Source organism: Anser cygnoides, chromosome 11 (genome assembly GCF_040182565.1).
Source record: "Anser cygnoides isolate HZ-2024a breed goose chromosome 11, Taihu_goose_T2T_genome, whole genome shotgun sequence".
NCBI classification, from domain to species: domain Eukaryota; kingdom Metazoa; phylum Chordata; class Aves; order Anseriformes; family Anatidae; genus Anser; species Anser cygnoides.
In genome coordinates, this window is record NC_089883.1 from 2982027 (window position 1) to 2995680 (window position 13654).

At 48.9% G+C, this 13654-nt stretch overlaps 1 protein-coding gene across 6 annotated transcripts in view; it reads left to right on the plus strand.

The window, feature by feature from the left end:
* The window catches only part of IGDCC4 (immunoglobulin superfamily DCC subclass member 4), an 89425-nt gene that overhangs the window by 58294 nt on the left and 17477 nt on the right, over positions 1 to 13654 (plus strand). For 5 of the 6 annotated variants that reach the window (XM_048076260.2, XM_048076262.2, XM_048076263.2 and 2 more), the window contains 7 exons: positions 1189 to 1323; positions 3907 to 4062; positions 4599 to 5009; positions 5882 to 6046; positions 6926 to 7063; positions 8471 to 8644; positions 9223 to 9456. In XM_048076260.2, the coding sequence (XP_047932217.2) occupies positions 1189 to 1323; positions 3907 to 4062; positions 4599 to 5009; positions 5882 to 6046; positions 6926 to 7063; positions 8471 to 8644; positions 9223 to 9456 (1413 nt within the window). The remainder of the gene's footprint in view (positions 1 to 1188; positions 1324 to 3906; positions 4063 to 4598; positions 5010 to 5881; positions 6047 to 6925; positions 7064 to 8470; positions 8645 to 9222; positions 9457 to 13654) is intronic. The other variant, XM_048076261.2, reaches the window with a different exon arrangement.

The window sequence follows — 13654 nt, forward strand, 5'->3', positions numbered from 1 at the left end:
GACGTGGCGCTTTCCTTGGACATCTCCCTCAGCGTCTGATGGTCAGAGATGTAGGGACATCCTGGGCCGGGGCCTCCAGCGAGGCCTTCAATTTAACAGTCCTGGTAAATGTGTCCTTCATGAGCTTCTCTGAACCTCTTTGGTGGGAACCCTGCAGCATCTTGAGTCTGGGAGTTTCACTGTGGGCTGTACAGAAAGGTCCTGCTTTTATTTGTGTGAGGCTTGCAGCTAGGCCTTGGGAGCACCTGGAGCAGGCCTAGGAGTTACTTACGCTACGTGACTCCTCTGTAGTTACTTCTCCCTTCCTGAGGACAACAACAGAAGTGTCCCTCAGAGTTAGACGTTTCGGGGAAAGCTGGAAAAACAGCACTGCTGCTGTCGAAGGTCATGAACAGTCTGGTCTTCTCAAGCGTGCCCCGGTTGTTTTAATCTGACAACAGAAATCTGGCCACTGCAAAGGCATTTCCTTCACCTTCCCTTAACCTCTGCTCAGCAGTGGGTAGACGCAGAAGGTTCATTTCAAGCAAAAAATCCCCATCCCGTTCTCAAGAAATTGTGCAATGCAGCCTGTAGGTCTTCGTGTAGACGTTACTTGATTTACGTGCTGGCCATTCATCTATGCACATGTAAGCTAAATAGCACACCCCCCTCCAGATGCGCGGTGACTGATTTAGTTAGCCTTTGTGCTCAGGGGTGAAGGGCTGGACACAGAGGCTCGACCTCTCTTTGTTGCAATTTACAATACACGTCTGGATATCAGAATTTCTTTAGCCGAGTTGTTAGATTCTTTCTGCGCCATTACTTTGCCTTGGCGAAGGCTGGGTTGTGTCCTGAGCAGTTGCTCCACATGAGGATAGAGGTGTCTTGTTCCATCTAATTAACAAGCATCCATTTAGCAACCGTTGATGAAGATGCTGGGCTGAAACTCTGCTTATATTCTATGTGAAAATCCTGACACTAATTTTTGTTAGTGCTGGTGTGATCAGAATAAATCTTCAGTGCACTTCTTTGTTATTTTTTCATCAAAACACAAACTCAAGACCTGCTTTTCTCTTCCAACTAGGCACGAGCTGTTAACGCATGTGAGACAACCTGGGGAAGCATGGCTGGGATGGTTTGGTGTTCTCTGCTTTCCTGGGAGCTTCTCAGTTTGGAGGAACAGACTTCTCTTTTTATCTTCGGCCTTAGGTTCCCAGCCAGCAGGAGGAGATGTCACCATCATTGCTGCTCCAGAGAACACCACGGTGGTGGCGGGGGAAAGCGTGGTGATGGAGTGCATGGCAGCCGCCGATCCCACCCCCTTCGTCTCCTGGATACGACAGGGTGAGTGTGTGGGACAGAATTAAGCTTTTGTCATCAAGAGGAACCTGGGGACTCTTTATTTTCAAAATCTGTTAAAAGGCAGAAAAATATGGGGGACAAGAAAGGTGCTTTTTACATCAGTGCCTAATGACGCAGGTGGTGTCACAGGATAGTGTGCCCTTGCTAAACTGGAAATGCTGATTAAATCTAGCAGGCTACAAAGCACACAATTCACTTTATATCTGTTTGACCTGTGAAATATGCGGAGTTCCGGTGCCTGGATGCCTTTTGATCTAAATTAGTCATACTCATTATAGGAGCTTGAGCGGTAAAGGTCACCAGATGGGGTCAGGTCTCTGCCACTCCTCCAGTGACTCTGAGGTTAGCGGGGATTCTGCGGAATCTGCCATTGCACTGGGGGAAAAAAATGTATTATCTTGAAGGATTATAAAACAGGATAAGATCTGTTAATTATTGAAATGGCTGTGAGCTGGGAGTGTTGCTGGGTGTTTTTTGTTCAAAAATTTTCCTGTGTTCAAACCGTTGGCTTTTTTTTCCCCCCCCCTCTCCCCAGAATAATGAAAGGATCAAGAAGATGCTTAGATCTTGTTCGAGGTGTACAAATAAACCAGACTGGCATACGTTACCCAGCACTGATAGCCTCAGTCACGAGTAGGATGCTAGTGTCACTTCAGCGAGTGTCACATCCATCAGATGTTTCAGAGGCTCTGACTGAACCTGTTCTCAGCTCAGGAATCGATTCCCTCCCAGAAAAGGCTCTCAGTCATTTTCATAAATCTGGATCACAATTTAAGACTCCTTCCCTCTGTAACCATTTATTGCAGTTGGTCTTCAGCCCAGACTTGTCCACAGGCAGTGATTTTAGTGTATACAAATATTTCCTCTTCCCTTCAAAAAAGGAGCAAAAAAAAAAATCTCAAGGGACACAACTTTGGAAATCAGATCAGCAAGGATTAAATATTGTGGCAGCAATGTTTCTGTTTTATCCTCTGCACTTCACAATTAGAAATACACAGCTTTCCCATGCTAGATTACTTACTCATTGCTATACTGAAAGCCCAGAGTATAATAGATGTTATCAGAGTTAAATTATCACTATGAAATTGTGTCAGATGGCGGGAGAGGAAGGGGAAAGAGTTCCCTGGTGAAAGGATGGTGAATTGGTTCCCTGGTGAATTGGCTGGTGAAAGAGTTCCTTGCGCGCTTTATTTTAAAGTCGTTGCTCGGTCCCCTCTGCTTTCCAGCGTGGACTCTTCAAGTGGAAAAGGATGTGTTGACTATAATAGTAATTCTGTGTTATTATACAAGCATGTTCTTCTGCAGGACAACGTTAAGGAGCAGGCTGGATTACTGGCACGTAGGTAACTCAGAGGATTGTACCTCCAGGTTGCCAGCTTGGCTCTTGCCAGCCCTGGTGGTGTCAGCTAATTGCTACCATCTGGAGGCAGGTTTTCAAGCCGCTCCTGTGCAAGTGGGGTGCACAGCCTTTCTGCTCCTTTGAGCGCACAGCCACTGAACTGTGAGGCCAGCAGAAAGCCCCTGAAATAAATGGAGGGGGCAGAGAATCTGATGGCAGCCGTGCTTCCCGCTGATGGTGCTGAGGAGGTGCAGCTGCTCTGAGTGGAGGCAGAGAGCTCGCTCCTGTCTTGAGGTGCAGAGTCAGATGAATTTGTTGGAGGTGAAGGCAGGGAAGTGCTGCAGGTTTTGTTGCGTTCATCAGCAGCTGGAGAGGGACGAGGCCTGGTGTTGTGCGGGTACTGCCCAAGCTGGCTGGCTCTATTAGCCTGATAAGTGCTGCCAGGGGGTTCCTGACTGCCCAGCTGTGCCTTTCCTTGGCCACACTGGCTTTGTCCATACCCTGTCCCCAGCTCTTGCCTTTGTCCCCTCACTCATTCAGGTACCCATACAATGGTCCCCACGTTTCTCCCATCAGAGCAATGCTGGGAGGAAGCAGTGCCCAGCAGCCAGCCGACTGTCTTCGTCTGTAACACGTTGAAGAGCTTAGGGCTGTTTGAAGATGCAGAAGACCATCTCCTCCCTTACTCAGCAGTGCTGGTAAATGTGGAAGCTTCCCAATGAAGCCATGGAGGTTCCAATTTGGGTTCACTTCCAGGACCCAGAAGAGGGAAGAACCCCCAAGCCATTAGCCATGCAGTGCTCTCACTGACATTTGCATTAACACACGAAGGGAGGAGACGTGCATTGTGCATGGGGTCAGCAGGCAGATCCAGATCCTTATTTTGCCAAATAAGATGTTAGCATAGCTTTCCCTTAAATGTGCTATTCCTAGAGGGTCTCATTCCAGGCACGCCCTAGGCATTAGAGACCGTTTTGATCCAAAACAGGTCTTTTTTGATTATTGCTAAACAAAACCTTGGGTCAGTGTTCTCTCGGGCTGGCCTACGCCTGTCGAGCACCGAGGAATGTCCGGGCTGAAATCCTCTGCTGGGCCGTGGTTTGGGATTTGAGGGTCTCTCTGCTCCCCAGCTGCGATCCTGGATCTAGGCAGACACGTCGTGTGCGAGCCCTCCTAACGGGCAGCTTGAGGCTCCCTCCCACATTTGTGCACGTTTCTTCCTGCAGATGGAAAGCCCGTTTCCACAGATGTGATCGTGCTGGGTCGGACAAACCTCCTCATTCCTTCCAGCCAGCCCCATCACTCTGGAGTGTACGTCTGCCGTGCTAACAAACCCCAGACCAGGCAATTCGTTACAGCCGCAGCTGAGCTCCGCGTCCTTGGTGAGTAGAGAGCAGGATAAATGCTCCAGGTAAAGTGAGGAAATGCTGGCCGTGTAGCTGTGGATTACCTGGTCTGATATGCAGGAGCTCCCCAAGAGGTCGTGTTTGTGAACCGTGCTGGGGAAGAAAGGAGTCGGGCTAGAGCCAGGAGGCCCTGGGTTGGGAAAGCTCTTGGTGGGAGTGTCACCTCTTTAATTTGGGGTTTAGTTCCTTGTGTTTGCTGAAGCGTTTTATGCCTTGCTTTTGTTCTCCTGGGTCCCCCCGTGGAAATCTGTATCAGCAATTAACTTTCAGCATTGTGGAAGCCAGTAGGGAGAACAGCCTAGGATCAGGGAACGCAGCACATGATTGATACGGAATTTATTTTTCCTTTTGGACAGAGTCTAAATTAAGCCTCTAGAGTCTGCCTGGCAAATCCTATCTTGTAAGCAAAGCTGCTACTGAATAAAACATAGCAGCGAGGGGGGAGGAGAAGGGATTTGCTCTGCTCTCTTTCCCTCCTTCTTCCTGCGTTAATTTGTCCTCTCTCCTCCCAGCTACGCCCAGCATCTCCCAGGCTCCTGAAACCATCTCACGCACCCGAGCCAGCACGGCTCGGTTTGTCTGCAAGGCGGAGGGTGAGCCAGCCCCCACCATTCACTGGCTGAAGAACGGCGAGGCCATCCTCTCCAACGGGCGGGTGAAGGTCCAGAGCAGTGGCAGCCTCGTCATCAACCAGATCGGGCTGGAGGATGCCGGCTACTACCAGTGCGTGGCTGAGAACAGCCTGGGCATGGCCTGTGCCACTGCCAAGCTCTCCGTGATTGTGCGGGAGGGCTTGCCCAGCGCTCCCAAGAAGGTCTCAGCCGTGTCTCTCTCCAGCACCACAGTCTTAGTGTCCTGGGAGCGGCCAGAGTACAACAGCGAGCAGATCATTGGCTTCTCGTTGCATTACCAGCGGGCTGTGGGTAGGTGTTACCTGCCTGCACAGCACGGCAGCGGCCGTGGGGATGTGATGATAAGGGGGAAAATCTGTGTCCCTGGTGCTGGGCAGAGAAGACCCTTCCAAAAACACCAGGGCACTTAGTACTGGGCTTTTTATAGTTGCAGGAGTTCCCCTGGGTTGTTCTTAGCATGCTCTCAGCAGAACTGTGCTCAAGGCAAAGAACTGGGTGTGTTAGTTTGGATAGTTCAAGCTGCTGTAGTCTGGTGTTTGCAACACCTCTTTAGAGATCCACTCTCGTACTCTTGTTTCTGTTCCAACAGGGTCGGGATAGCTTTAGTGCATCCAGATGGTTTGGAAACAACCCGAGTTATCTCCTAAGTTGTGTTTTCTTCCTTTTCTAGTAGACACTTCTGGAAACTTATTTCCATTCTTTATTCTTCTTCCAACACGATTTTATATGCAAAGCGTGTGATTATTAATGGAGATACTGAACAGCTATACCGTGTACAGAGGTGGTTACTAAATACCGACAGCCGGAATCTGGAGTGAGGCACTTGGGTTGCTTGGGGCCTGTCTGCCTGAACAGCCAACAGGCCAGTACTCCTGCTGAACTGCTTCCTCAGCTCCTCTGAAATTTGGGATGGTAATTTCAGCTGCTTTAGCATGGATCAAGGAGCTTGAGTCAAAGTGGAGATGTTAACACTTAAGCATTGGATGTTTTTGCCCAGTGAGTTCACATAAGAGATGGGTTTTGTACAGACACTTGAAAAATTGGACAGGGCTTAGTGAGTTTGAAGGTGGTTTTACGCTACGGGTCTTGTGATTTAAGTCATTTTTTTCAGGGAATGTCTTGGCAGTTCACTGACCTGCTGATCAGTGTTTCCTTGGCTCTAGGAACAGATAATGTGGAGTACCAGTTTGCTGTCAATAACGATACCACTGAACTGCAAGTCAAGGACCTAGAACCCAACACCAACTATGTCTTCTACGTGGTCGCGTATTCCCAGCTCGGAGCCAGCCGGACGTCCTCTTCCATAATTGTTCAGACCCTGGAGGACGGTGCGTTGAATTAGATGGGTATAGCAAATATTCTTGTCCAGTTTCATGGTGGGCGTTGAATATTCTGGAGAATAGTATGAACTCCTAGGAACCTCAATCTACTGCTCCTACAGTTTGTTGCTATAAGCCCTTTTAAAAACAACAAAACAACAAATCCAACAACAACAAAAAACAACAAACCCATCCTGGTCTGATCATCAGTTTGGATGATGGAGAGCATGAAAATTCCCTCACTGATACTGGGGCCCTTGAGAATCCTGCACAAATTGCAGTCAATTCCTCTGGACTTTCATCTGCCTAATGTAGTGTTGCTCCAAACTTTGTCTCTGGGCCAGACATGATTTCAGCTCAGAGGAAAAACATCTATTGCAATCTGTAGGGGGTGGGAGCAGTCTTGAGGCTGGATCCCTTAAGAGTCAGTAGTTTTTGTTAATATTAGCACCACGTAGCATTTTTTGAGCAGTAAAGGCAGAGTGCCAGAGGGACAGCTGCCCAACAGGGGACTGCATGCACAGCTCACAACAGACTGCATGACAGAGGCAAGAAACGATGGTTTTGGCAGACCTCAGGCACACCCCTGCTATGCTGCAGGGTGCATTATGTGCTTTTAATGCTCCTGACGTAGTGAACTGCGTGGTCCCGTGTGTGTGTCAAAAGCCTGAAGAGCTCAGCCGAAAGCGTGAAAGCTGCGTGCAGCACAGAGCTCTGATTCTCAAGGGGATGGGGATTCCTGGGCTGAAGCCTAAATCGGTGAGGCGTTTCTTTTAGTGTCTTCTTCATGCTCCACACTACAGCGCAGGCCGATTAACCATTCTGCTGACCTGCCCAGTTTGTAGAGGACACAGTCTTTACTGACTTTGCGTTGTGTCTTCTGGCCAGTTCCTAGTGCTGCCCCTCAGCTGTCCCTGTCAAGCATGACTCCTGGAGACATCCGTGTGACGTGGCTGCCTCCTCCTCCGGAGCTGAGTAACGGCAAGATAACCAAGTACAAGATTGACTACTGCACCCTCAAGGAAGGTGAGAGAGAGGACATTTGGAAAGGGGTTGTGTCTTCTGCTCCTGCAGCACTAACAATGCGTCACGCTGAGGGGAAGAGGTGCAAGGTCCCCCAGCGGAGGGACCCTTTTTTGCTGAGAGCCTCCCTCCCCTAGCTGGACTCTGCAGTTGGTGGTCGCAGCAGTGCTGCTGCTGTGCTACCTCCCGCTACTCCCAGGTGCCTTTTCCCGTGATTGTGGAGGAGCCTGTGTCCCCAGGGGAATGGCTCATGCGATCATGCTGCCCCAGGAAGGCTTGCATCACCAACCCTGTGGTGCCCTCTGCACTGTGTGTTTTGGGAGGAGAGCTTTATGCTGCTTCAGGACAAGGGTAAATGCATTGGATGCCTTTAAAATGGAGTCTAATCAGTGATCCTTATGTAAGTTTTCTGGCTAGGCTGCGCTGCCCTCTTACTGAGTTTTTTCTGGTTTTGTTTATAATGTCAGACACTATACGAAGCCTTCAGCAGGGATGGTAACATTTCCACATGCTGAATGCAGTTGTTCTGATTCCATGTGTGCTTGCTTTGCAAATCCTTCTGGGTATTTGCTCTTAAAACCATCAAAGCTCTGCAGCTTCTCACTTCCCGGGGTCATGCTTCTTACTAAGAGAAGGATGGGGAATGTGATGAAGTGTTGGACATGTTCCCATGTGTTTGATCTGGATTAGTAGTCTGCAGTGTGACTCCTGGCTCTTGTTGTGTTTTTTTTCTTTTTTTTTTTTTTTTTTTTGCCTTGAGCCTGCACGTGGCTCTGTGGTGTCGTAAAACCTTGGAAACATTTACAGTCCAGGGTTCACACTCAACCAGACATTGTTACATGGCAGGGCAGTACTCTCAGTTGAGTTTACACCAGGTGAAGCTGAAAAGCAAGACCTCTGCGTTCACCAAACAGGCCATATGAATCTCCTGCAAGACCAATTAGTTGTTACAGTGAAAATCCCAGATCGTTCTCGGTTTAAATTTCCTGTTATCTCCACTGTGAACTTGGGTGGGCTGACGAGGGAGTGATAAAAACTCAATCTGGCGTTGGTGAAGGTGTGAGTATTGCAGAAAGCAGGGCTGCTGGACAGTTCTGGTTCAAATTAAGGTGCGGATTTAAATACAGCAATGGGAACCACTGGAACTTACCATCGGCTGTGCTCCTGTTCTGCCGTCGTGTCAGCAGCAGCAAAGGGTTCTGACGGCTCCCTCCAGGCAGGCTCAGCGGTGCTGAAGGCATCCTGTGGTTCTGAATGTGATGAAGGGGGTTGTCAGTCAGGATATCAGCTCTGCCCAATCTCTAGTTCTGTTTTTTCCTGGTGGCAAGAGGCCATGTGGGTGTTGCTGGGCTTTGTGGCTGCACTTTGGGTGGGAAAACCCCTTTTTCATTGGTGTCCCCTTGGTTCCAGCAGATCAGGTTACCTCCATCGAGGTGGGTGGAAACGAAACACAGATCACTCTCTACTCGCTGCATCCCAACAAAGTGTACAAAGTACGCATCGCGGCCAGCACCAGCATGGGCTATGGGGCCCCGTCTGAGTGGACCCAGCACCGCACTCCTGACAGGGACAACCAAACGCACGGTAGGAGCTGGATGGTGCCTGGGATTGGGAGCGGGGGCTGCAGGATGTTATTTCTCAGATGGGGAGCTTGCGGCATAACCAGAGATGTTTGCATTCATTAGGGAATTCTAACTATTGGCTTTGGTTGGACCAGGGTACCAACCTTTAGCTTCCTGTTCAGCAGCCTCTGTCTCTTGCTGCTTGCCTGCGTAGTGGTTCTTTCCTCCCTCCATATGCAGATGTGAAAATTCTTTAAAAAGCAAGAAACAAACAAAAAAACAACAGATTTGGGAGTGGGTAGACAATTCTGCCAAACAGAGCTGAGCCAAACCAGCCTCCAGCAGTTGTTAAAGACAGTGGTAACTCCGAATAAACTGAGAAACTCCCATACAGCATTGTGACAGTGCTTTTTCCTGCATTGTGCAGTTAGTAAACTCATGGGAGAGTTCAACCACACTGTTCTGTTAGACAGTGGAGATGCCGTTCTGGCAGGATGGCCTCTCCTCACACCCCTTGCTCACTGCCAACGTCAGGAAGGATTCAGTAGAGCGGGGAAATAAGAGAGATAAGTGACTGAACACTTTTCTCTTCTCTTCTAGTTCCTTTTGCCCCAACGGAATTAAAAGTCCGAGCGAAGATGGAGTCTCTCCTGATAACGTGGCAACCCCCAGCCAACCATGCCCAGATATCAGGCTACAAGCTGTACTACCGCGAGGTGAGCCAAGAGGAGGCCAGCGACGAAAGTCCCCTGGATGCTGCTGAAGATGAGAGCTGGGACGTAGGGCCCATAAAGCTGAAGAAGAAAGTGAAGCAGTATGAACTGACTCGACTAGGTGAGCTGGTCGTCTTAGCAGTGGGTGCAGAAACCAGGTCTGACTCTCACACTTTACAGCAGTCCCAGGATACTTCCAGGTAGCTCAGTGTTATCTGCTCGCCTGCAGGTGTAGAAGTCCACAACTGCAGGAGCTGAGCACTCTGCCTGATTGGTTTTTTATTGTTTTAAGAGCACCCAAAATAATTTCTGGCCTGGGGCTTTTGTGACTTGTTCTAAGCAGAGTTTGAAAGACAGAAATTGATGAAGGCAGTGTAGCAGGGATTGGATTTTTAACCAAGGGCTACTAATATACTTAATATATACTAATGAGGGGATATGCGTCAATTATTGTTCTATATTATGTCAATATGAGAGTGCTTAGATTAAAATCACCAGTCAGGGCAATGATCTCTCCTTGTCTGTATGTTTCTAAGAAGCTCCACGATTGCATGCTATTTGAAATATCTTTATGTTAAAATGCAGGTATAGGTTAATTCACAGCATACTAATTTGGGGTCAGCGTTCTCCTCCACCTCCCCTGAGGGAAAAGAGATAGAAGAGTGAGTGTCCGTGGCTGGAGAACAAGTCTGCATTGCAGTCAGAGTTACCTGCCTGGCTTACTACGTTTATTTTTTCCCATAAGGGGTTAGGTTTTTAACATCTCATCATACTAATGAATTGATTTGCCAATCAATACAGGATGGAGAGAGAGAAAAGAGCCATGGCAGATGCATCCTGATAACAGGGTTCTGCTTCTTAGAGTTCTTCCATCCCCCACTTCATGCTTCATCCGTGCCCACTGCGGAGACTGAGGGGCGACTGTTTCTCCTGCTGGTTCATCTTACACGTCTGACATGTATATTGTGCACAGTGTAAGGTCAGCCTGCGGCACCTGGACGGACAGCTCGTGTCATCACTGAGCAGGTTTCCAGTACTCCAGGCATGCTGCAGCCATCCCGCCACTGAGAGGGTGTTAACAGTTAGGAGTTTCTCTGAAGAGTTTAGGTCTGTAATTATTGCATTGAGGAAACCACATGTGAACATCATCACGCGCTGCTCTAACCGCTGGCAAATCAGTTAGCGGAGGGGCTCGGGAGCAGGCTGAATTGGTTCCAAATGCTCTGGCATGGCGGTGCTGAGAAGGCTGCTTGTTCTTCTGTAATTACTTCCTTAAATTTGGGCATCCGTCAAGACCTAATAGCTTCCTTATGATTTGGCTGTTGTGTATCAGCTATCGTATCAGGAAGAGGCTCTGGTTTCTTCCAGCCATGGCCGTTCTCTTTTCTTCCCCTTGCGCTGCCGAATGACGTGCTCCTGCACGTGTACAGTAACGGGGTCGGGAATCTGGCTGTGCTGTGAAAGGCAGGAGTTTGGACATAAAACGAGGAGGAGGAGCGGCTGGGGTTTAAAAGAGTTTAGGTTTATGGCAGGGAGCTGCCCAGTGCAAGTACTTCCATCTGCTTTAGGGGTCGTGCAGGTAGCAAGGGCGCTGCACGTGGTGATGGTGCTATCCAGTGGCAGGGGGAGGTTTGCCCAGGCTGGCCCAGAGGAGATGGGCCATTGAAGTGTCATGGCTGAAACCACAAACTGAGTCAAGCTTGAAGAGATGAGGTGTCAGGAAATCCCAGAATTAGGCACTGGGAATGCAAGGCTGTAGCTCAGACACAGTTGCATGCTGCGTTACTGCAAACAAACACAGCACAGACACTAGGTACTGCTGTGGTGCAGTCACTCAGCGCTCCTTGGCTCCACTTCTCTGGACACACTGCCCCTTCTCCTGTCTTGATTTAGGGTTAGCCTGAGGGGTAAAACTCCTGTGTAGCTTGATTTAGATTTCCTGATTTCCCTTTTTTTTTTTTTTTTTCCGGGAGCACAGCAGGACAAGAGGGGAAATGCTTTCTGACGAGACAGCTCCTTTTGAGACATGTCTCAGGCAGAGGTGGATGGATGGGCAGAAAGCAGTCGTGGACAGTGCTTCTTGAGCACAGTAGTTCTTCATTCACAGCAACAGTGCAACTCTTGCACCAGCAAAGAGCCCTGCCCACGTTTCCTGCCTTAGTTTCCCATGTCGTAGCTGGTCTTGCTACTAAAATAGTGCCAGCTTTGTCCACCACCTCTTCTCTGTCCTGCAGGCTTCCTCCTCCTCATCCTTTGCCTTACTCAATGTTTGGTTTCTTGATTTTGCCTTTGGTTATGTCCCAGCTCTCTCTATTTGAGCTGTCTGAAGCGAGAGAAGATATTTTCTCCTGTACTCTTGCTAACCTCTGGAACGAACCGTGTCTCCTTGGAGTGATATCACTAAGGTCACTCTTTGCATCTGCTCTTACGTGCAGGCTTATGCGCTGAGTTATGTGCTGAAATCCTGCCAGAGAGGTGGGCAGCTGTTCAAAGGTACAGAAGAAACACAGAAGTTTAACGATCCCATGAAATCCAAAGGAAGCTGTCCTGAATCACCAGGATGGCTTATCCCTGAGAAATTCTCATCGATTCCTATCTCCGTTCTAGCAGTCAGTCTCTGTAATGGTGTGTAACTACCAGGGCCGTAATCGACAGGAAAAACAAACAGTGAGGATCTGATCCTGTCTTCCACGTTCCCATGGAGGAAGAGCGCATTCCTCTGGAAGTGACTCCCCGGAGATCAGGGTGATTTCCCACTTAGGGGAACATACGGCATCTGGCCTACATGAACACCTTGAAAAACTGAACGAAACAACGTATTTAGCATATTGGATATATTACGCAGTCATCCAGATTAGTGATTTGAAATGATCTGGACTAGATTATTCTGCTTATATTTAATGTATGATGGAATGTAGTGAAATACATCTGTTTTCATGCTGCCTACTAGCTTCTTGACAGCTTGATAGAGCTTTATGTCTGCTTGTTCTAAGAGTTTGAACATCTGGGCCTGTGTATAAAAATTGAAGCCAAACCTCTGAGAAACCCAAAATACCCCTGTTTTCAGAATACGACTTGCTTGGTCGTGTAGCAGAGCTGCTCTGGCTTCAGGTCTGAGTGGCTGCCGTGCTGTTCCTACCCAAGGATGGAGATGGAGGCCTTGTCCTTCCCGTCACTTCATGCCCCAACAGGAGCTGCCCACAGCTGTATCACATCTGTGAGCTCTTCCCCATCGTTTTGGATCCCATCATTCACGATGAGCCCAGCCAAAAGCTCAAGCAGGAGGCTGGGGCGTGCGTGCTGCTGAGAGATGGGCTGGGGGTTCTTTGTTTCACCAAGCCTGTGGCCCCAGCTGCTTGGAAGTTGAGTGCCTTTTGGCCTCTTCCCCCTCGTGTGGATTCGAAACATTTTCCTGTGGCTGGAGAGCGTGGAGATGCAGATCAGACTGCTTTGGAGGCAGATAAAACTCTGCTTGCTTTCGAGATTCTTTCAGGGACAAAAATGTGGCTGAACTGTTTTTATATTCTGAGCGTGAACGTGTTGTGGAGCAGCGAGAGCCTTTGGTAATTGGTACCATTAGCCTCTGGGAGCGTAATCAGCGCAGTAATAATAAAATTGGCATCCATAAGAAGGGTTTTGTTCTGCTTACGTTGCCTGGCAAAGGGAGCGGTGATCTGTCGGGGCAGGGAATGAACAGGCACGGCCCAAATCAACAAACTTCATTAACATGCTGCAGTCAAGGCAGCTAAAGACAGTCTGGACTGCTCTTGCTGAGCTTCCAAGTGGGCTGGCTGCTGAAGGGAGAAGCTGGCGAGTGGCTTATTTGAGAACTTTGGATGTCCCGAGCTGTTTTGTCAATTAAACATCTTCGTGAAAAACCCCTCGGATGTTTCTTAGCATGGCAAAGGAACGTTTCAGCTAACGAAAGGCAGGAGGAAAGGCAGAAGTGGGTTCTGGACCAGGCCAGTGCTGTTTGGTGACACGGCGCCCTGTCCTGCAGCTTATTTTGGGATCAGAGCATGATGTTCCCCATGGAGTGTGTGCCTGTCCGATGGGAAGGCTGTGTAAAGAGGATCCTTAGGTTTCTGGCATGGGTTTTGTTTGCACTGTTGCTTTCCTAACTGCAGATGTAGGAACTCTGCTGTGGAGGCAAAATAGTCCCCATACAACAAAGCTCCCAGTGACTTAAACAACAGGGAGGTCAGGGACGTGCTGGAAGGAAGAGCCTTACGGCAGTGAATAAATCAGGAAAGGCTTTAGAAATGGGGTGCATTTTGAGGAGAGGGAAGGATCTCCTCACCCCAAGAATAAACAACACA